This window comes from Arvicola amphibius, chromosome 1 (genome assembly GCF_903992535.2).
Source record: "Arvicola amphibius chromosome 1, mArvAmp1.2, whole genome shotgun sequence".
NCBI lineage: Eukaryota > Metazoa > Chordata > Mammalia > Rodentia > Cricetidae > Arvicola > Arvicola amphibius.
Genome location: NC_052047.1, coordinates 11,140,319 through 11,161,865, shown reverse-complemented (window position 1 = coordinate 11,161,865; position 21,547 = coordinate 11,140,319). Strand labels below are relative to the sequence as shown.

The 21,547-nt window shown below is 45.6% G+C and overlaps 1 protein-coding gene across 3 annotated transcripts in view; it reads left to right on the top strand.

Moving 5' to 3' along the window:
- Positions 1 to 12,905: 12,905 nt before the first annotated feature.
- The window catches only part of Bmp2k (BMP2 inducible kinase), a 97,225-nt gene continuing 88,583 nt past the window's right edge, over positions 12,906 to 21,547 (top strand). For all 3 annotated transcript variants that reach the window (XM_038316343.1, XM_038316354.1, XM_038316333.1), the window contains exon 1: positions 12,906 to 13,247. In XM_038316343.1, the coding sequence (XP_038172271.1) occupies positions 13,079 to 13,247 (169 nt within the window). In that variant the 5' untranslated portion in view covers positions 12,906 to 13,078. The remainder of the gene's footprint in view (positions 13,248 to 21,547) is intronic.

The following is a 21,547-nucleotide window of genomic DNA, read 5'->3' as shown; positions in this document are numbered from 1 at the left end:
GAAGACACGGGGTACACACCAACAGCAGACAGGATGCCCATCTAGAGAAGACATGGGGTACACACCGATAGGAGACAGGACGCCCATGGTAGAGAAGACGTGGGGTACACACCGACAGCAGACAGGATGCCCATCTAGAGAAGACATGGGGTACACACCGACAACAGACAGGACACGCATGGTAGAGAAGACATGGGGTACACACCGACAGCAACAGGATGCCCATCTAGAGAAGACACGGGGTACACACCGACAGCAGACAGGACACGCATGGTAGAGATTCCACATCGGCAGTTGTGGGGTCATACTTTCCTTCTGTTTTACTGCTTTGGTTAGCAGTGCTGCACATGTGTGTTCACAGTTCTGCACTGGGTACTTGTTTAATTAATTGAATAACTTACACAGGAATAGCCAAATGTATAATGCTTTTTGTTCTTGGGGCTGTGTCTATTACCAAAAACAGGGATAAGTGAAAAGACTGTTGTTTCACTTTTTCAATGTTTTAATTATCTACTTGATATTATATAAGAAAGTTCGCCCAGTCAGTGGTGGCACACACCATTGAAACCAGCACTCGGGAGGCAGAGGCAAGTGGTTTGAGGCCAGTCTGATCTACAGAGCTTGTTCCAGAGAAGCCACAGCTGTTGCACAGAGAAACCCTTTCTCGAAAAAACCAAAAGAGAAGAAAACAGAAAAGTTCAAAGTTTGTTTTGTTTTGCTGTTTTTTTTTTTTTAAACTGAGGAAGTAGCTCAATGGTACAGCATATGCTTAGCCATTCCCTAAGGGGGAAAAAAAAAGAAAAAAGTCACATTTATAATTGAGGTATCCTCTTTAGTATAAAAAGTTTAGGTTGTTTGCTTTTTGGTTTTTTGTTTTGTCTTGTTTATTTTTTTTGAGACAGGATTTCTCTGTATAACATTCCTGACTGTCCTGTTCTACAAAACTGCTAGCTCGTTTTGTAGACTAGGCTGGCCTTGAACTCATAGAGATCCACCTGCGTCTGCCTCCCAAGTTCTGGTATTAAAGGTGTGCGCCAGCACGGCCCAGCCATTAGAGAAGTTTTCAGAGATCAAGTGTGTTATTGTGTAAAAATTTGAAGTAGGTACCTGTGAATGAGCATTTTTAACATGCTGCCTGAATACACACCCATGTATATACTAAAGTCATAAGTTTTGAGACCACAGTAAACACATTTACCTATAATATGGGTTCAGCGTGGGAGCTCAACAGATAATATGTTTTCATGAAAATGAAAGACAATGTTAATAAAGTTTGAAGAACATATAAGTATCTTTCAGCTATACAATTCCTTTCCCTTGCCAGGCTGAAGTTACTGGAGAGTGCAGGATTGCTCCTGTTTCTTAGGAGGCCCCGATTCACCACGACTTCACCAGTTAATATCAAACGGGGGCTGTTACGGTGAACACCTTTGTTATCTGTCCGTAGAAGTGGTCTGTTGCCCTTAGATAAGAGAGAGGGCAGAACCAGATGTGACGCTGAAGTCTAAAAACTGAACACTGTTTAGGTGTACTTATCTGTTCTGTTTTTACAGGGTCTCACTCTGTGGACCAGACCGGTATAAAACTGACTGTGTAATCTCAGTTGCCGTTTAATTTGGAGCAATTCTCCAGCCCCACCCACCCAAGTCCTGAGCCACCAGCACACACTGTTCATACTTAGCCTTTATAGAGAGATTATCTTGAATACTATTTTTGTAGCAACATGCAAATGACATAATTGAAGACATTCAATAAGAAGGAATTTGCACATAGCACAATTTAAGAAGTGGGTAAATAGATACAACATGTAGTTTAGCTTAGAATTGCTACTTAGGAGGGATCTGGTTTCACCATAATAAAACAAATGACTAGACCCACTTTACATGGTATCTAGTTATACTTTACAAGGGTACGTCTGAGGAAACATCTATAGTTAGTACTCTTCTTGTGTCTTTAACCAACAGTAAAATGAAATCAATCTTTATCTATACCCTGATTGTCTCTCTAATGCATGCATTTCTTTTTTCTTTGAATCCACAATACAAATCAAAATATTAAAATGGCATTTGAGTTTTTAGTTTTTGAGAACTTCATACATGAATATACTATATTGACAGGATTTCCACCCTTCCAGCTCCTCCTCTGTTCCTTCCACTCCCCGTTGAATTTATGAGCTCTTCTGCGGTTATTGTTTCTAACCCCAATGGGGTACCCACATGGGATTAGATACCTAGCAGGGGCTCATCCCTGCAGAAAATGGACCTTCCCTCTCTCAGTGGCTAATGATCACTTAAACTTCTTCATGTAAGGGAGGGGTGCTGGGAAAGTTCCCTACCCATGCTGGTATGTCACCTGCTCTAGCTATAATGCAGGTCTCACGCAGGCAAACGTACTGTTGGGATTTCGTGAGTGAAAAATATACTGAGTGGTATGACCCAGATATAGAAAGACAAAAACCATATGATCCCTCTTAACTGTGGATGCTACCTCAAAATCTTTAGATTTGAGTATATAATCTGTAACCTAAGGAGCTAGAAAAGTAGAAAGGCACCAAGGGAAAAGGGGGAAGGAGAGAGAGAGAGAGAGAGAGAGAGAGAGAGAGAGACAGAGACAGAGACAGAGAGACAGAGACAGAGAGAGACAGAGACAGAGAGACAGAGAGAGACAGAGACAGAGACAGAGACAGAGAGAGAGAGAGAAGTATTATGAAGGGGGAAGGAAAATGGTGCAGGGAGAACTTAACTGAGAAGAGGGCAGGAAGGTAATGAGGGGGAGGAAGGAAAGATGATAACACACAGGGTGTTGAAAAAGCCACAGAGAAATACTATTTTAAAACCTACTTAAAATACACATATATGGATATACATATAGTTTAATGGGATTATATCACATTGGGTGATAATATTCCCACCTAGGAGCCATAGACTATCTAACAAAAACTCCATAACCAGGCAAGGGGCAACTCTTTTTGAGTTGTTGGGGGGCATCCGAGAGGCTCTCCAACAATATAAGCTACCACCACTGCTTAGTTTTTTTCCTCAGAACTCATAGGACACTACTGTTGAAGACACCACACACTTTCAAGGATCTGGAGGAGCAGGAGCTGGAGCTGGAGATGACTTGGAAAGCTCCCCCCGCTGAGGCTGGGATACAAGCTGCCAAAGGAAAAGAGTCCTACCCAGTGGTAAAGCCTGCAGACCACAAAGGACAGGACAGCAAGATACCCGAAGCATATGATAGTGGCATTTATATATTGGGGGTTACCAATATAAAAATACCAACAGCTATTTTATTGGACTTAAGGTAACTTAATGGGAGAGAATTCATGCCTGGCATTGTAAATCTGAGAGGTCACAGACCCTAGAGAAGAAGCTACTGTTTCAGATCCCACATCCGTATTAGTTCCTGTGTTCTGCATACTTACCCTGTGCCCATGTATCAACGGGTATCCCTCTCACCTCTCATCAAAGGAGCTTCTTTGTGTAGAAGACAAGGCTACCAGAGAGATTCACGAGTGGTTAAACATAGAGGAGGACGACTGCGGGCTGTATCAGCTCTGCCTGGGGCATCTACAACACAACCCTCACACCTAAGACTCACAGAACCTCTCAGGAGATGGGGCAGAGGAGGAAAAACTGGAGGACCAAGATGGCTGCTGCGAGGCACTGTCTTCTAGTCGTCTTTAAATTCATACACGACACTCTGGGTTTTAATGCCAGCACTGAACAGAAAGAGAGACAGACAGTGGGAAAGAGGGAGGAAAGAAGGGGAGAGGGAGGGAGGGGAGGGGTGGGGAAAGAACCGTGGATTATATTTTACTTGACAGTTATTTGCTTCCATGTGTTATCTAATTAAAAAGCGCTCGGTGGGCTGTGGATGCTGACACGTGGCTGCGGGAATTCTAAGGCATGCTGTATTATGAAGTGGGGAAGCTGGGGAGATGACTTGAAGGTGTGTCAGGATAGAATGCTGAACGTGTCAAATACATGGTTAGGAGGGGAATGAATGCTTAGGGCCAGGGAAAAGCAAGAACAAATTGGGTGACAAGGGAAAGACGGCTTTAGTAAATTGATTGGCTCCATCCAGGCTGTGGCTTCTGAGCTGTGGGGCCCAGGTTTTCCTCACTTCCCTGGCTTTCAGTTTTACTTCGCGTTTCAGAGCTTTTCACTTGTTTTTATCTCGCAGATAATATTGCTTACAGCGGTCTGTACTGATTTTTACATCCTTATGTTCCAGAATCAGAATATAATTTCTTTTTTTAACGCAGATAGGAAGGTGTTCCCATTTGAGGCATGTGTGAGTGCATGCATGCATCTGAGCGCTCATGTGTACAGAGAATGGAGACCAACCTTCAGTGTCGTTCTCTGGAATGCTGTTCACCTCTTTTAGGTCAGAGTCTCACCGATTAGGAGGGGTTCCTCCTGTCTTCCCCTCCACAGTACTGGGATTACAAGTATATGCCACCAGGAATGGCTTTTTAAGTGAGTCTAGGGAATTGAATTTGATTCCTCAAGATGCAAAGCCAGTGCTTTTCCAACTAAGCCGAGCCCCACCCCTGCCCCCAGAATATCCCGTTAGTCTCTTAGCCTTGTCAGCTCTTGCGTCATCCTCAAAAACCCAGGAAACTGTCCAGGTTGACAATGACCAGTATCCTTCAGTACAGGAAGGTCTGTCTCTTAGAAGGGCACAGACATAAGAACACCACAGTTCTATACCCAGACATGTTCGGCCAGAGGAAGGGGCTCCATCCTGCCCCCACCCTGTCGCATCCTTGGCTATGAAGGCAGTTCAACATCTACGAAAATGAAGAAAAATAAACTCACAAAATGACAGCAAACTGGTACTGCTCACACAGATCTGGAGACTTAACAACGAAGGGTCACGTGGTAGGGTGGTTCGGCTTCTTCTGCTGTTATTTCAAGTATGACTTTGATCAGGGTCAAGTAGAACAGAGAAGAGCTGCCTGGTGTTTTTGTTTGTATGTGTGTTTGTTGGTTTGTTTGGTCATCTACTGTAAGTTCAGCACTGTTATTGGTATTCGTTACTTAATATTCATAATGCAGGGCCACCCCAAAGAAGCCAAGTCAGAAAACAAAACACAAAAAGTTAACTGCCACCACTGGGTGAGGGGTGTTTATTTGGGCATCATATGCCCAAATTTCAGGGGCAGATAGGCTAAACTCAGAGTCACAGACAGATCTGAGATCTGAACCCGGCCTCAACTCTTCCCCAACCCCAATTTTACCACTTACTAGACCTTTGGCCAAGTCATTTGTTTAATGACCACCCTGTGTTAGGTATGCTGTTTGGCTCTGGGTTTCCAAGAAACGATGTGGCCCAGTCCTTTCCCTGAATAAAGCCTTAGCAGAAGACACACTGGAAGGAGACAGACATGTGAGGGAAGTCTTGTCACGAAATGCCAAGAGTCGTTCTGGTGGTCCGAAGTGTGGTAGGAAGTACAAATATTGGACCCAGTATATTCTAACCTGGGAGGTGGCCGAGGTCAAGAAAATGCTCACAGGGGAGGTGGCTTTGCAGTTCCATGTTATCACCTAATGAGTCAGGTGGTTGAAACACAAATGTTTAGCCTGAGTGAACACTGGGCTCTGAAAATTCTCAGGAATCCACAAGAATGACCCCCGCTGGAACCCTAAGCAATAGAGGAGAGGGTGTCTGAACTGGCCTTGCCCTGTAGTCAGACTGATGATTATCTTAAATATCACCAAGAACCTTCCTCTAACAACAGATGGGAACAGAGGCAATGAACCACATCGGAGCACTGGACTGAGCTCCCCAGGTCCAGTTGAAGAGTGGAAGGAGTGAGAGTATGAGGAAGGAATTCAAGACCATGAGGGGGTCATCACTGAGACAGTTTGCTTGAGCTAACGGTAGCTCACCAACTCTAACTGGACTGGGAGTAAACGAGCATGGGATCAAACTAGTCCCTCTGAATGTGGCTGACAGTTGGGGCAGACTGAGGGGCCACTGATAGTGACACTGGGATTTGTCTCTACTGCATGCACTGGCTTCTTGGGATCCTATTCTCTTCGGATGTGTACCTTGTACAACCTAGATGTAATAGGAAGGGCCTTGGACTTTCCACAGGGCAGGTGCCTTGCCCTCTCTTAGGATTGGAGGGGGTCTGTGGAAGGAGTGGGAAGGGAGTTGGAGGAGGGGAGGAAGTGGGAATTTGGATTGGTATTTTTTTTAAGTAATAAAAAAAAAACAGTTAAAAACCAAACTGGCTCCTGAAACAGCCTGGTAAGAAATGAAAGTGACTCAAGGCTGGAGCGAAACTGCTGAAAGCTGGGGGCAGCTGAGTGACACCCTTTGTCAGAGGATTACGGAAGTAACATATATAGAGTGCGGAAGCAAACCACGAGAGCAGGCTGAAGCTGTTTTTCTTCATCCTCTCTCCCTCCCAGTCTTTTTTATTCAGTGCTGGGTATTGAATCCATGGGTCTTGCACGTGGCACCCACTTTCTAGACAGCGAGCTCCACGTGTGGTCACCCTCTGAGACTCTTGACACACTGTGGGGTTCTTATTGTGAATCAGTTTGCACACCACCTAACAAATGGTTCATACCCGTAAAGTCATAACAACAGTGGACAGAAGCTTGGTGACAGTAAGGGGTGGATTCTGGAAAGGACTGAAGCAAAAGCTGAATTTGGTGTCAATCAACTGAGCGGATTTGTGTGAATATCCGTGTGAGTCCATGAATGTGTAGATCCGGCACAGTGGGACAGGATTCAAAAGTTTTCCACAGGAAGAGCTTAATTGTTTCCCAAGCCAAGAGAAGCTTCCTCTCTCCCCATCCCTCTCTTCCTTTCTGTCCTCCTGCCTCAGACCTGAGTTGCAGTTTTCTAAGTGTGTGTCATAGTCTAATAATACATCCTTACAGGCCAACCTGCCCATCTCTATTACATGGTTCTGTGCATTCTTGTGTTCTCTGAATGTAAACCCTGAAACCTGGATTCAGATTATTCAACATAATCAGCCATTGAAGATATGCAGCAAGGATTTGCTAAATAAGCATCTAGCTAATGAGAAACTAAAAATAATCTCACTTGCTGTGGCAGGACACTGGTGTTGGGCGTGTGGCCAGAGTAGGAGGTATTTTACCTTAAAATGTCTCAAAATGCAGCAAAATAGGTAACAAAAATGTTACAATGTTACCTATTTTGTTTTCAAGGAGTCTGCATATGGTCAGGAGCAAGTGCATAGTCAGATGAGCCCATTTTGAAGCCTGTTACAAGTCACACGGACCTGAGGCCTGTGGCCGAATGTCTTTTGTATCAGCTTTCTCATTTGCATATTGTGGACGATAACTGGATCTACCTTATAGCATTGTCCTAAAGACTTACCGAGTTACTGAACACAAATCACGTTAGAGTAGCTCGGGGGCATTGCCAGTGTACTACCTCAGCCACAGGAGGAAGCAGGACTACTGAGAAGGGCAGCATTGAGGCTACGATCCCACAGTAGGACACACGCCTCCCTAGGAGTTATGCCAGGTGCACACAGCACCTTGGCGGACCTTTCCAACCACTACCCAATCAGGCATGTGGGGTGAAGCTTCTGATCCCTTAAAATTGTTTTTAAAAGCATGGCAATGGGACTGGTGAGATGGCTCCGTGTTTACTAGCACTCTTCCAGAGGAACAGGGTTCGATGCTCAGCACCCAACTGACTGCTTACAGCTGTGGATAATTCAAGTTCCAGGGGAATCTTGCATCCTTTTCTGGTCCCAGGGTACCAGGCATGCAGTGCCGCTCAGACACACATGTAGGCAAAACATCTATACACATAAAGCAATCAATGAAAAAAAAACCCTACTCTTTTCCAAATGCCCAAAAATAGCATGGTCAGTGTCGGGACATAGCTCAAGAATAGAGTCACACGAAGGGAATTCTGAGCCCTTGTGAGGAAACTCCCAGAAAACAAGACATGAATCCCGTGACCTCAGTGTCTTCGAAACACAGAATTTTTCTTGGAATGTATTTTCATGCTCCTCCCAGGTGTGGCAGACCAGAGTGTGTTTAAGCGGTTGTTACCCATGTGTCTTCCTCATAGTAAAAATTGCCCGAATATCTGATAAAATTGGCTGTCTCACGAGACTTTAGTCTGTCTCATATTTAGGTCCTGCTCTCCCATGTTCTCTCTGCCAGCTAGAGTGGTGAGCAGGCAGGACACAGGTGAAGCTCTGTTGCAGAAATACATTTCCTATCAGATGTACCATTGTGTCATTTTTCCTATTAATTCTCGTGAGCAGCCGGGCGGTGGTGGCGCAAGCCTTTAATCCCAGCACTCGGGAGGCAGAGGCAGGCAGATCTCTGTGAGTTCGAGACCAGCCTGGTCTACAAGAGCTAGTTCCAGGACAGGCTCCTAAGCCACAGAGAAACCCTGTCTCGAAAAACCAAAATAATAATAATAATAATAATTCTCGTGAGCACCTGGATAGCTGAACGCTTCCTACCTATCAGATTAATCTTTTAGCAGTATATAAATTTTTATGTCACCAGGCTTGTGCCAAGCCACCTCAATGGCTCCACCTTTTAGTTAAAAAATATTTTCAAACATTTACGTACTAGGAGTATGTGTGTGTGCACAGAGGACAATTTACAGGACCTGGCTCACTCTTTGTAGCATGTAGATTGCAGACTGACCTCAGGTGGTCAGGTTTACAAGCAAGCACCTTTATCCATGGAGCCATCTTGCCAGTCTCCATGTTTAACTTCTGAGACAAGCTCTCTCTGTGAACCTGAAGCTTGATTCAGTTATGCTCGCTGAACAAAGGCCTTCAGGGCCCCGCCTGCCTCCATCCCTCCGGGGCTGGGGTTACAGACTTACATGACTTACATTATCACACCAGCCATGTCTGTGGGACGGCCACTTTACGGACTGAGCATTCTTCTCAGCCCGGATTATTTTTGTTATTTAGGATGATTCTACACTCTGAGCTCAAGTAATTCTCCTGCTTCAGCTTCCTGAGAGTAGGGATTGTTGGCTGCACCCACATCTCTTGCCTTTAAACCCCAACACAATAGTGATGAAAACAGCCAGGGTCAAAGTCTCACCTTACAACCAGGCTAAGCAATGTCACTGGTTATGTTGGGGGGACCCCCTTAGTCTCGCTCTCTGTCACATGCAAATACCACGAATTTACAAAGAAAGTGGTATGTACCTAATTAAGTAAGCATTCGAGATTGGAACATAAAACATTACAAGACAAAATGTAAACTATCTTCTTATAAACCAGATTTTAATAACCTAATCCTAAAACAGGAAATATATGTGAAGCATTATATGTTGATGAGAAGTTTGCTTTGGGCCTTGGAATTTAACTTCCATATTTGTATAACTTTCAGGCCATTTGAGAGCATTTTAAATTTGTTTAAACGACTATCTACTAGTGCATTCCACAAGTTTAACCCAAGAGCATTTTAGACACTGAATTTGACTCAACTTTTAAATTAACTTTTTTTTTTCAATGGTGCAGGTCAAACTTGGGTCTTTTCAAATGGTAGACAGGGTTCTATCATTTGCACAAGAAGCTAGGCAAGGGCTCTATCAATGAGTCGGCCAGATGTTTGCCTCCCTAGTGTGGAGTCCAGAGGTGATGATGGTGTTAGGTCTCTTACTAAATCTGGAGCAAACTGATTAGGTTTGGCTAGCTGGACCAAGGCCTGTAGATCCCACCATCTCTGACTCTCTGGCACTGGGGTTACAGACACCTGATGCCATGGTTTAATTTTTATTCAGATTCCAGAGCCAAACACAAGTTTGCATGTGTGTATTACAAGCATCATGTTGACCAAGCCACCTCTGCACTTCCATGTTTTTACTTTTTTAATATTGAGTTTTGAGCTGGGCGGTGGTGGCACACACCTTTAATCCCATCACTCGGGAGGCAGAGGCAGGAGGATCTCTGTGAGTTCTAGTTTCAGGATAGGCTCCAAAGCTATAGAGAAACCCTGTCGAGAGAGAGAGAGAGAGAGAGAGAGAGAGAGAGAGAGAGAGAGAGAGAGAGAGAGAGAGAGAGAGAGAGAGAGAGAGAGAGGAGAGAGAGATAGAAAGGGGGGGGGTGTTGGCCCTATTGTCCTGGCTGGTCCCAAACAATGGGGTTCATGCAGTTTTTTTCCTTCTGTTACCCTATTACCAGATCAAGAAAATGTTTTACTGTATTTCTGAACTGTATGATCCAGTAAATAAGTTATTAAAATGGTACATACCTACTTTAAGTCAGTAAAAGTAATGTATATGATTGAGAAATTAATGTGCTCATAAAATTTCTGCACAAAAGCTAAAAGACTAAAACTCTCAAGTCTTTCCTGATTTCAGTTTGTCAGGTTGCCACATCAATTGTGATTACAAATTGGTTTAGAAAGAGACACTTTTAACTCACAAATTTACTAGGAGAGCGGCCTGACAATAAGTATCGACATTTTTTTTTTGTTTGGGCTAAAAGTATTTATAAGGGTTTGGCATATTTGCTATTAGTAATATGGGTATTTTCAAAACAACTTATGTATTGACTGTTACAGAATAGCAATCAGAGGACATTAAAATTTCGTATTTGCTGACAACTCAACGGATGCCTTGGTGGTGCCCTCAGTTTTCAGCAAGGCCCTAAACATTAACTTTCCAGTTCTGAAGTCAAGCTATGTGTGTTCAAGGAAATGACTTTCCTCATCAAAACAATGACGGCACCATGACTGCAGATTTTATTCTAGTGCTCTGATGAGGCCCAAACTGCTTGTTGAGCTGAAAATCCAGTTCTGGATTGCACGGAATGACTAAATTTCTCCAGTATTTTGCCTGAAAAACACGACTGTTGGAGGAGTGTAACTTCGGTGACTCCTCAGTTAGGAACATGGCCAGCTCATTTCTAAATGGAAACTCCCAAGTGCCACAGCCCATCAATCATCTGACATATAATCCGACTTCCACTGAGCTGGAATGTTCTTTAAAGGTCAGGTCTTTGGATGAAGAATGTCAGTTTAGTGGGTTATGCAGCAGAAATGCCTCAATCTGGGGCAGTGCTTGAGCGTTGGAGAGACGACTTCTCTTCAAATACCAGAGAAGAACGAAGGAAAGTCTTCTGCTTAGTCACATTCCCTACTGCCTCTGCCTGTATCTTGTTAAAAGTAACATAAAAGAAAAATAGCTGGACATTGTATCATATTCATCCACTTTCACCTGTGTGCTAGGGAGTCTGGAAACACTACCTGGCATATATTTGAGAAAACTGGAGAAATGCTACATTCGAGGTGGGAAAAAAAAGCTAGATTTTGGTTTAAAAAACTGGAACTTTTCAGCACAATTACTTTTTTTTTTTTTTTTTGGTTTTCCAAGACAGGGTTTCTCTGCAGCTTTAGAGCCTGTCCTGGAACTAGCTCTTGTAGACCAGGCTGACAATTACTTTTTTTTTCCTTCTTCGGTAAAAAGGATCTTGCCGCACACTCTAGGCTGGTCTCGAACTCGAATGGTGTTCCTGTTTCACAGCAAGAAACCTGCTTTCTACATATATAAACAATGGAGGCCTGGTAGTGACACATGATCATAATCCCAGTACTTGGGGCACTGTGGCAGAGAAAAGACAATCACAAGGTCAAGACCGACTAGGGTGTGCAATGAGTTCCAGGCCAGCTCAAGCTACATGTGACTCCACCTCCACAAAGTGAAACCACCAAAGTGGACCTGAGCGAGAATTCCCTTCTCTTTTCATATTCTCTATATTTTGCCATCCGTTCCACTCCCCAACGCCTCCTATCCACATGCCCGCCTCGCAGGCACGAGACTCCCGCAGTTTATGAAAGTGAAGCAACGCGGCATTCTTTGTCAGATAGGCCAATCTTTTTGTTAGCGTGCGACCAGAAACTGCGGCTTCTCAACTGTCCTAAACCTGCCGGATTCTAAGGATCTGATCCTAACCTACTTTTTCCAGAATGGCCGAAAGCGAGTAAATAAGAATTTCAATGCCCCCGGTCAGCTGCGTGCCCTTGGGCGTCTGGATGAAGTTTTCCCAGGCTATAGCAATGAACGATCTTTAAAAATGATCTAATACCTGTCCTGAACGCAATCGCACGGCTCCCACAGGGCGCAGAGAGGGCTTTTTAAAGCGCTCTCCTAAGTGATGCTTAAACCGCAGAACGCTTCCGAGTGCAAACATCCGCTACAGTGCGAGGACACCTGGGCTTTGCAAGTCGCCTTACGGGAACCTGCGAGCTCCGCCGCGCTCTTCCGCCCACGCTCGGGGGCGCCCGGAACACCGATTCTCTCGGGAGAGAGTCTGGAAAACGGGCTGCGACTCCAAACGGAATCTTTCCCGAGTGGGTCAAGCTGCTGGCGGCATTTCTAAGACCCCAGAGCGACGCCCACCATCCCGACCCGAGCCTCCCCGCCTAGCCGCGCTAGGAGCACCTCCCGTTACTACCGGGAACCCCGGACTCCACTGCTAGCCCCAGCCCCCACCGTGATGCCCCCCCACACCCCGTTCTTCCACGTGACACGGGCCGGAACCGTCACTTCCGGCGGCGCGAGCAGCGCGCCTGCGCGAGGCGCCCGGCTTTGCCAGAGGTTGGCACCGGCGCCGCGTCCCCCTCCCAACTGCCGCAAGAGGCGGGCGGCGTTGGTCGGAGCAGGGCGCCGGCGGGCTGCCGTCTCCTGGGTGCGCAGGCCGCGAGGCTCGGCCGCCACGCCCACCTCGGCCGGCCCCTCCCTCTTCCCCGGCGGCTCGCGCCCCGCGCGCCAGGCCCCGCCCCGGCCCCGCCCCGGCCCCGCCCCGGCCCCGCCCTCCCCGCCGCGCTCTGCGGGCGCCGGGGCCGCTGCAGCGGGCGAGCCGGCGGGCGAGCGGGCGGGCGGCCGGGGCTGAGCGCTCGGGACGCGCGGAATGTGAGGCGGGCGAGCCGCTGTGCACCGTCGCTAGCTCGCTCGCTCCTGCGCGCGGAGGAAGGGCGGCGACCCCTCGCGGACGGTCGGCCGCGCCCCGCCGCGCTCCGTGTGGCGCGGGTCCGGTCTCTCGCCGTCGCGCGCGCCCTTGTGCCCTCCTGGTGCCCTCCAGCGCGCCGGCGGGACCATGAAGAAGTTCTCTCGGATGCCCAAGTCGGAGGGCAGCGGCGGAGGGGCGGCGGCTGGTGGGGCCGCGGGAGCCGGGCTCGGCGGCGGCTTCGCAAGCTCGTCCATGGGGGTCCGGGTGTTCACCGTCGGCCGCTATCAGGTCACCCTGGAGGAGACGCTGGCCGAAGGTACGGGCGACGGGCGCGGCGGGAGGCAGGTGAGGGAGGCCCGGGGTGTGGCGGTGGCTGAAGGGCCAGCCCGGAGGCTGGATGAGTGGCTCGGGCTCGAAACCGCTGGCGGCCCCGGTGCGGGCACGGTTGTCTGTCTGTCTCGGGAGTTTGAAATCGTTTTCTGTTCTTACTGGCGAGAGGGAAGAAATAGAAGACGTCCCAGTAAGTGATGTGGTGTCATGATTGGACCCGTGACTCATTAGAGAGGGTCAGATGGAGCACTGTTGGGGCACTGCTCTGCCAGCTGTGGCTCTGGCGGCTGTCCTGCCTTGCTCTTGGGTCCCAGCCTCCCCGACGCGCAGGGCAGTGGATCCCGCAGCCGCTGCGGTTTGTTTGGGGTTTGTTGCTGCTCGAAATCCCAAACAAAACAGGACTCCCAAGCCCGTGTGTATCTGGTTGTGTGTGTGTGCGCAGATAATGTGTATGTGTGTTGGCATCGTCTCCGAATTCAGTTAAGTGGTTGCTTGGGGCGGGGATGGGTGGGAGTAAACTTGAAGTGCGTTTATCTGTGTTGTGTAGTATCTTCTACCGGGGACAAGGTCCTGTTTTTGTCCGCCCAGTGTGTCATTTTATTAGTACTTTAAACGGCGAGCAGTTTAACTTTCCCGTGTGAGGTCTTTGGTGGCTCTCTCATTGTCTGATAGAGGCTATGGCAGCAGGTAAAAGTCTAGGTACAAAAGGAAGTTTACTCCATGTTTAAAAAAGTGCTAGGCTTTAGTTTTGTATTTCTGGTGCCATTTGCTGGTAGAAAATACTTTCTGATTTCTTATTACATTGACCTTGAAGTTTTGAAAAACCCATGAAAAGTAGTTTTCGTTGATAAGCAAATGATTTTAAAAAAATAAAGCTAAGAAAAAGACTGTAGGGAGACGTTTTGATGTTCTGATTTGCTAGTTAGATGTTGACATGGTTTGGAAACAAGACAGATTCCACTTGTATTTTTGAAATTCCACGAACAATAGGAAATAAGTACGATGAAAAGCTACGGGCTTCAGGTCTATAAAATAAAGGAAAAGCAAACTTAACGTTATCAGGGATGTGTCATTGTGTTTAAGCACTTGCTCAGGATAGCTACCCTTTCTGAGCCGTGGTGCAGGGGAGGGAAGGGATTGCCGGATTTCCAGAGCGTGTCTGTGAGTGGCTTTGATAGCTTGGCTGCAGTGCCAACTTTGCTAGCGCTTGATGCCTGGTGCATTTCAGGTGTTGGTTAAGTTGGGGTGTAGGTGTTGAGCGTTGGTGGCTATAACTCCCACACTGACCGTCCAGTTGTTTAGTAGTTAGTTCGCTGAAGTGGAGCTTGAATAGTGCTATCCCTCCTCACTGAGTTCCAGGTTTTGTCTTTTATTTAGAATTGTGACAGTACTAACGTATCACTAATAGACTGTAAATTTTAACATGCCCTGCCTGTCTTACCTCACACTCAGTAGCAAAGCACTGATATCACTGTTGTAGTGTTTGTTTGTAGGGTGTGTGTTTGTGTGTGTGTGTGTGTGTGTGTGTGTGATAGTAGAGATTGAAGGCAGGGCCATATTACCAGACTTTTTACCTTTTACATTTTTGAGACAGAGTCCTTCCGAGTTACTAGAAAAGCCTTGAATATTCCATTCTTTTGCTTCAGCCTTTCAGTGCTGGGCTTTCCCACAGGTTGTTACTAACAAGCATGGCTTCCATTAACTTTTGCTGAATGTGTTTGTCTGTTTTTCATGTGTACATGTTTGTGTGTCTGTGGCTGTGTGCATGTGTGTGTCTGTGTACATTTGTGTGTGGAGCAGTGTTGTATGTATGTCTGTGTACACTTGTGTGTGGAGCAGTGTTGTATGTATGTCTGTGTACACTTGTGTGTGGAGCAGTGTTGTATGTATGTCTGTGTACACTTGTGTGTGGAGCAGTGTTGTATGTATGTCTGTGTGCACTTGTGTGTGGAGCAGTGTTGTATGTATGTCTGTGTACACTTGTGTGTGGAGCAGTGTTGTATGTGTGTCTGTGTGCACTTGTGTGTGGAGCAGTGTTGTATGTGTCTGTGTACACTTGTGTGTGGAGCAGTGTTGTATGTGTCTGTGTACACTTGTGTGTGGAGCAGTGTTGTATGTGTGTCTGTACACTTGTGTGTGGAGCAGTGTTGTATGTGTCTGTGTACACTTGTGTGTGGAGCAGTGTTGTATGTGTGTCTGTACACTTGTGTGTGGAGCAGTGTTGTATGTATGTCTGTACACTTGTGTGTGGAGCAGTGTCAAGTGTGTCCCTCAGTTGCTCTCCACCTTAGTCTTTGAGACACGGGCCCATGTGTTTGACCCGACTGGCTAGCCCGTGAGCCCAGCAGCCTGGCTGCCTTCCTCTCCTGCCAGCATGGGGTTACAGAAGACCCCAGTGCTCAGCTCTTACACGGAAGCTGGGGATCTGAACTCAGGTCCTGATGACTGTTTGGCAAGCACTTTACCTTTGATTTCTGCCTCATTAAGATTTATTTCATTGATTTTAGGACCTGGTGGATGGTCTCCTTTAATCCCAGACGGGTGGATCTCTGTGGGTCTACCTAACAAGTTCCAGGACATCAAGGTTACAGAGAGACCCTGTCCCAAAAACAAAGAACACAAAACGCTCAGAATACCTTCTTATTTAGTTTTAATGTGTGATCAAGTGGTAGATGGAAACAAAGGTTGAAGAAACTCAGGAATGATGGGATTTCCTGTCTGTACATCATGGCTCCCTCCTAGGCTTTCTTCCTGGATACAGGTCTTCCCTTTCTAGAACACACAACTGAAATAATACTTACTTTACTCTTAGTGATCCTGCAGCTTAGGCAAGGTGTTTAAGCACAAGGTTGGTTCGCATTTCAGTATCATTAATCGGTAATCAACAGACTTGCCTGTCGTCTGAGGTGTTTATGAAGATGTGTTCCGTTTAGAGACACCCCTTGTCTTCAGTGAACCAGTCTCTGTCTTTCTCTGTGTAATTAGTTGTATTCAAAAGTCGGAATGAACATGGGCTCAGCAAATATTGGGTCATTACTTCCAGGGGAAATGACAGGTTAGATATACCACTTAAGCTTTGGTTTATGACGTTTTTTTTTTTTTTTTTTTTTTTGTTTTTGTTTTTGGCTGATTTATATATGTGCCTTGTCCTATGTGTATTTGTGATTAAAGACACCTTATTTAGTGTATATTAGTGATTCATTAGCATGTCATTATCTCAAACTCAGGCCAAAATGAAAATTATCTAACATAGGATTTCTTAAGGAAATCATAGCCTTCCTTGAACTCGTGAACTCTAGACTTCACTTTGCCCAGGAATGATTTTAAACACAGAAACCACCACTCTAAAGCAAATGAGAAAAGGTGACATTACAGTCACCAGAGGAGGTAGAGGGAAGAGCACTTTGGAAGGGTCAAGGACAGGCAAGTCCAGAGAGGCAGTGCTTCACCCTCAGAATGCCATGAATAGTGTGATTTGGGGATTAAAGTAAATTTTAGCATGTAGGCAAATTGACAGATATAGAATCCCGAAATGATGGTCAACTATTGTCTGCATACATGTGCATGGGTTTGTATACTACTTTGACAATGAAAGCATTTTCAGGGGTATACTTTTATATGTACCAAACTGTTGGCATAGTTTCCTCTGGAAAGCATTTTGTAGTATTGTCTTTTTTAGTTAAGAACGTATATGCCTTGTAAATGCTTGTAACTTTCGCCCTTCTCAGTTTCTGCTCAAAGTGGCTGACACCATAGTGAGGCATTTTCGTGCGTTTTCTCAGAATTGATTCAGTTTCAGAAGTTGAACTATCCCGGTTTTGGGCTTTAAGGTGAGGCAGAGTCACATGTCAATGTTATCTTGAAACAGTGTTCGCTTGTCAAGCACAGATGTAGTCTTTAAGTTTTTATTAAAAGGTAGGACTATTTGTTGTTCATCTGTGCTTCCAGAAGAAGGGTTTGGATGCTGGTGTAGGGCATTTGAAAGCGGGAAGAGTGCTTGTTTGTTCAGTTTTGTGTTTTTGGAACAGGGTCTCATATAGTCCTGGCTGGCCTCAAAGCGTGCTGTGTAGCGGAGGTTCATTTTGAACACTTGCCCACCCCTCCCAAAGTGCGGGGATTGTAAGCATGTGCACACACTGTGCTCACGAAGCTGGTTCTCCATGATGGTTATTTTTCCACCTACATATTTAGTGTACAGAATGGCCTTGAAGAGGATGTCAAGCTAGACACTGATGGTGTGCTGAATGAATTAATCGCGAGGTCACCTGGGCTGAATAGGAACGGCGTGGGGAGTGTGGTGAGACTTCTGGTCTGTAGGTAGAGGCAGGAGCTTAGAACCCTGGAGACGTGACTTAGTAGTTTTCTCAGCATTAACTGTTTGGAGTGAGTGAATATTGTTTGAATATTAACTGCTCCTCAGTGCTAATTTTATAGGGAACTAGTAGCACATGTACATTGAATTTTTCAATGAAGTCAGTATGGAAACAATCAGTTTTAGTATCTTCCTTGCTGAAGTTGTCTGTGGCTACCCAGTGACTTAAGTTAATGTTCCCAAGGGAGGACAGGAAGGACCCAGAGGAGAATTTCACAGAAATATCCACGGTTGTGGCTGTTTCATATCTTTGTATTAATGTAATGAATGCAGCCGCTCTCTAGCTCAGTAGAACTTGTAGTGTAGTGTAGAAGATGCGTGTAAGCAAGCAAAACCTTGGTTACTGTGGTTAAAAGTGAAGAGCATGCTATGGTCTTAGAGAGAATAACTGAGTTGGATTAGGGAATTGAGAAGAGCCTTTCAATACTTTAGCAAAAGCTGAAGGGCAGCGAGGTTAGGTTGGCGAGATGTGAGGGGAGGGGAGTTTCAGAGTCCTCCAGGAGGGAGCAGTCCCTGTGTGAAGAAGACTTTCAGGAGCTCTGATGTGCTCAGAGCAGTGACCATGATGCTGGGTCATGTTGAAGAGGGCCATGTGGCTCACGATGATGGGTCCTGTTGATGAGGGCCATGTGGACCTCGATGATGGGTCCTGAGGAGGGCTCTAAGGTGATGTTGATTGGGGACTAGGGTTCTGGCCTTTGCATGGCAGCCTGAGTTTGGCTTTTATCTGAAATTTAATAGGAAGATATTACACTCTAATTTTCTTATGACCATATAGATTGCCAGATAGAAAAAGGCTGAGAAATATGTAAATTAAGATGATTAAAAATGACAGTGAGAATGGAGATAGAATGTTACATTGCTCAAATGTTAGGGCCTTAGAGGGTCGTGCAGAAGGTGAGATGGAAGGGTCAACAGGACTTGCTAATTGTAGATCTTGGATGGAGGGGAGCGTTTGCTAAATGAAGTGCAGGACAGATCTGGGGGATGTTTGGGGGCTCCTGAGCAGTTCCAGAATTGTTGGGTGGAGGGATCTGAGGGACATGCCTATTGGATCCGGGTGTATGGTCTGAAGCTGGGCAGTGGCATCTGTGCATGCAGATGTGCACGTGCTGCCGTACACATGTGGGGTCAGAGGGCAGTTTGTAGAACTCATTTCTCTCCTCCCGCTTTGGCTCCAGGATGGAACTCAGATCAGCAGCCTTGCAATAAGCACCTTTATCTGCCATCTTGCCAGCCCCCTGATCTTAAAACATTTCAGTTCATCAGAATCATTTGGAGACTTGATAAAATGCAGAATTTGAGGCTGCTTCTCAAAGTTTGTCTGGCCAGGCCCCTGATACCCTTGCTGTAGCATCTGGAGCCACACAGTAGAGCCCTGGATTTAGAACAGGCAGAACAGATTGAGAGAGAGGCTGAGGCAGGTGTGGATCTGATGCCCGGAAACCTGGGCTGCTTCAGGTCGGGGAGTGCAGAGTTGTGCATGCCGATCCATTTCTCAGCCTGGCGTTCCCAGCTGTGGGAGCTCCTGACCCATCTTTATGGTTTTACCCCTGGACTCTGCTCCACTTCCTGCTCTTGTGTGACTCACTCTTGTGTTTGCCCGTCTCTCTCCTCTGTGCAATCCCTGCTCCCTAACTGATGGTGACAAGAGCTTCCTCCTTCCTGTGGCCACTTGTGGCCACTTGTTTTTTCTCTTGTTTGGCACTCAATCTATTGTTTTGAAATGTAATTATGTTAGCACTTAGAAGCACTAAGGTAGTTAATTATTGTTGGTCTCTTACCTCCCCAGGGGATAGTAAGCTTTGGGGGACTAGAAAGACTCTTAATTCCTTCTGCATTTGCAAGCTGTTGTACTCCTCCATGGTCATTCAACTGTGGTGATTTTTCACTTTTAATTTTTTTATTTTATGTATTATTATTGCAGACACGAGAGTGCTGGTGCATGCCATAACATCCGTGTAGAGGTCAGAGGAACTTTTGGGAATTAGTTTTCTCTTTCTTCATGGGATCTGGGAAATGAAGCTAAGTCTTCGGGGCAAGTGCTTTTTACCTGCTGAGGGAACTCATAGAGGCCTGGTTTCTGTTTTAAACCACATGGTGTTAATAGAATTAAAGACCTAATTTGCAGGTTGAAAAGTACCAGTGAAGGGTTCTTTATTGGACCATCAAAGTCTTTTACTTGGGCCAGGACCCTGCCTTGGTGAAGGCAGTCACTTCAGAGTGTCATTTCAGTTAACCTCTTTAAAGACTGGCCGAGGGTCCTCTCATGGTCACCTGACTCTGCTGACATGTTTATCTTTAGTCTACAGAGGTTCCTTGTAAAAGAGGACAGCATAGAAAAGGAAAGAGCAGAGGAGGTACATTCTGTGCACTCCGAGATAGTTTTACAGCCTGCCTTTGAGGACAGTAGAAGAGGAGATCTGTAGCACCCTGTATCCTTGGCTCCTCCAGCACATGTCCAGTAATTGTAATTCTTTTTTCTGTGTTGAGTTAACTCTTAGGAAACATTGTTTCCTCTCCTGAAGCACGGGTTTAATGTATGGGAAGCTGGAAGGGAATGAGTGGCAGTATCAACAGTTCCTTGCATGTCAGAGGTCAATAGGCGTGGATGGAACTTAGGTTCGTGTTTAGTTTTAAACTTTCAGTGAAAGCTGATTCTGGAATTGTGATAACTTGCTTCCAGAACAGGCCCACACTTATCTTGTGCCGGTTACCACACTGAATCCACTGGCATCTTTTTCTTAGGCCATTTAGTCTCTAGAACTGTGAGAAATGAATTGTTTGTTTATACTACAGCTTCTTAAACTGTGGGTCATCACCCCATGGGTTATATAACACTGTGGGGTTGTGTGAAAAAATTTGGCAACAGTGTAAGGTTTCTGAATGACCCAAGGCCAAAAATGAGTTCAGAATCAAATGTGTCATGAGCCTGAGGTGATCTGACAGTTTGTGTCCATGCAGTAGGTTGTCTGCACTGCACTCTTGGTTCTGAGCTCAGAGCATGTACTTCGTAGGGTGCATGCTGCTTTACCATGCAACACCAGCAAACACGGCCTGAAACATCTTGGCTCAGCTTGAAACGTGACATTAAGAATTGCCATGCTTTTGCTGCACACAGCTTTCTGCTTTTCTAGAAACACGATATTTCAATTACAAAAAAAAAAGATTTATTGTTTTCCTGTTGTCATGCATCGTATCAAATTAGTTTGTTTGGACTGTGTCACATTAGATGAGAATGTTTAAAAATTGTTTTTTGATTTGTTTCAGGTTTTGTAAAAGAATTGTTTAGTGACTTTTGACTTGGGTCTGAAACAGACTCTGAGGACACGTTCTGAAATAGTTCTGGAGTCTCCTTTGCCATTTTGTCCTGAGTATTTATACAAGGCTGTGTTCTCAGCAGTAACGGCTATAAAGTAAAAATATCGGTCAGCTGGAAACATTGAAAATACTGTGTGTCTTGCAGTATTAAATATTTAGCCGAGATCTAATTCCTTCTGTAAAAACAACTGGAGACACCCATCTCACTAGTATATACATTTGCTTTTATTTTAGTAAATCGGAAGCTATATACTGAAGATTCCTTTACATTTCTGTAGAACTCGTCAGTAAAGTTTGATTTGAGTACCTGTTTTGTTTACCTTGTACCTGAGGTTGTGACAATTTCTCAGGCAGAGGAGCTTATGAGTGGACAAAGCTTAAGAATCCAATTTGTGATATTTTAATATAATTGGCAGAAGACCAAGACACCTCTGTTTTGTTTTTATCTTATATTGTTGCATTTGCTTAGAATGCAGATACCTGTCATTGTGTCCCCTGCCTCCTATTGAAATTGGGTATTGTAGGAGGCATTTAAACTACAATTACTTTTCTCAAATCTTTTGTCTGCTCCTGAGCCATGTCTGCAGCCTCTG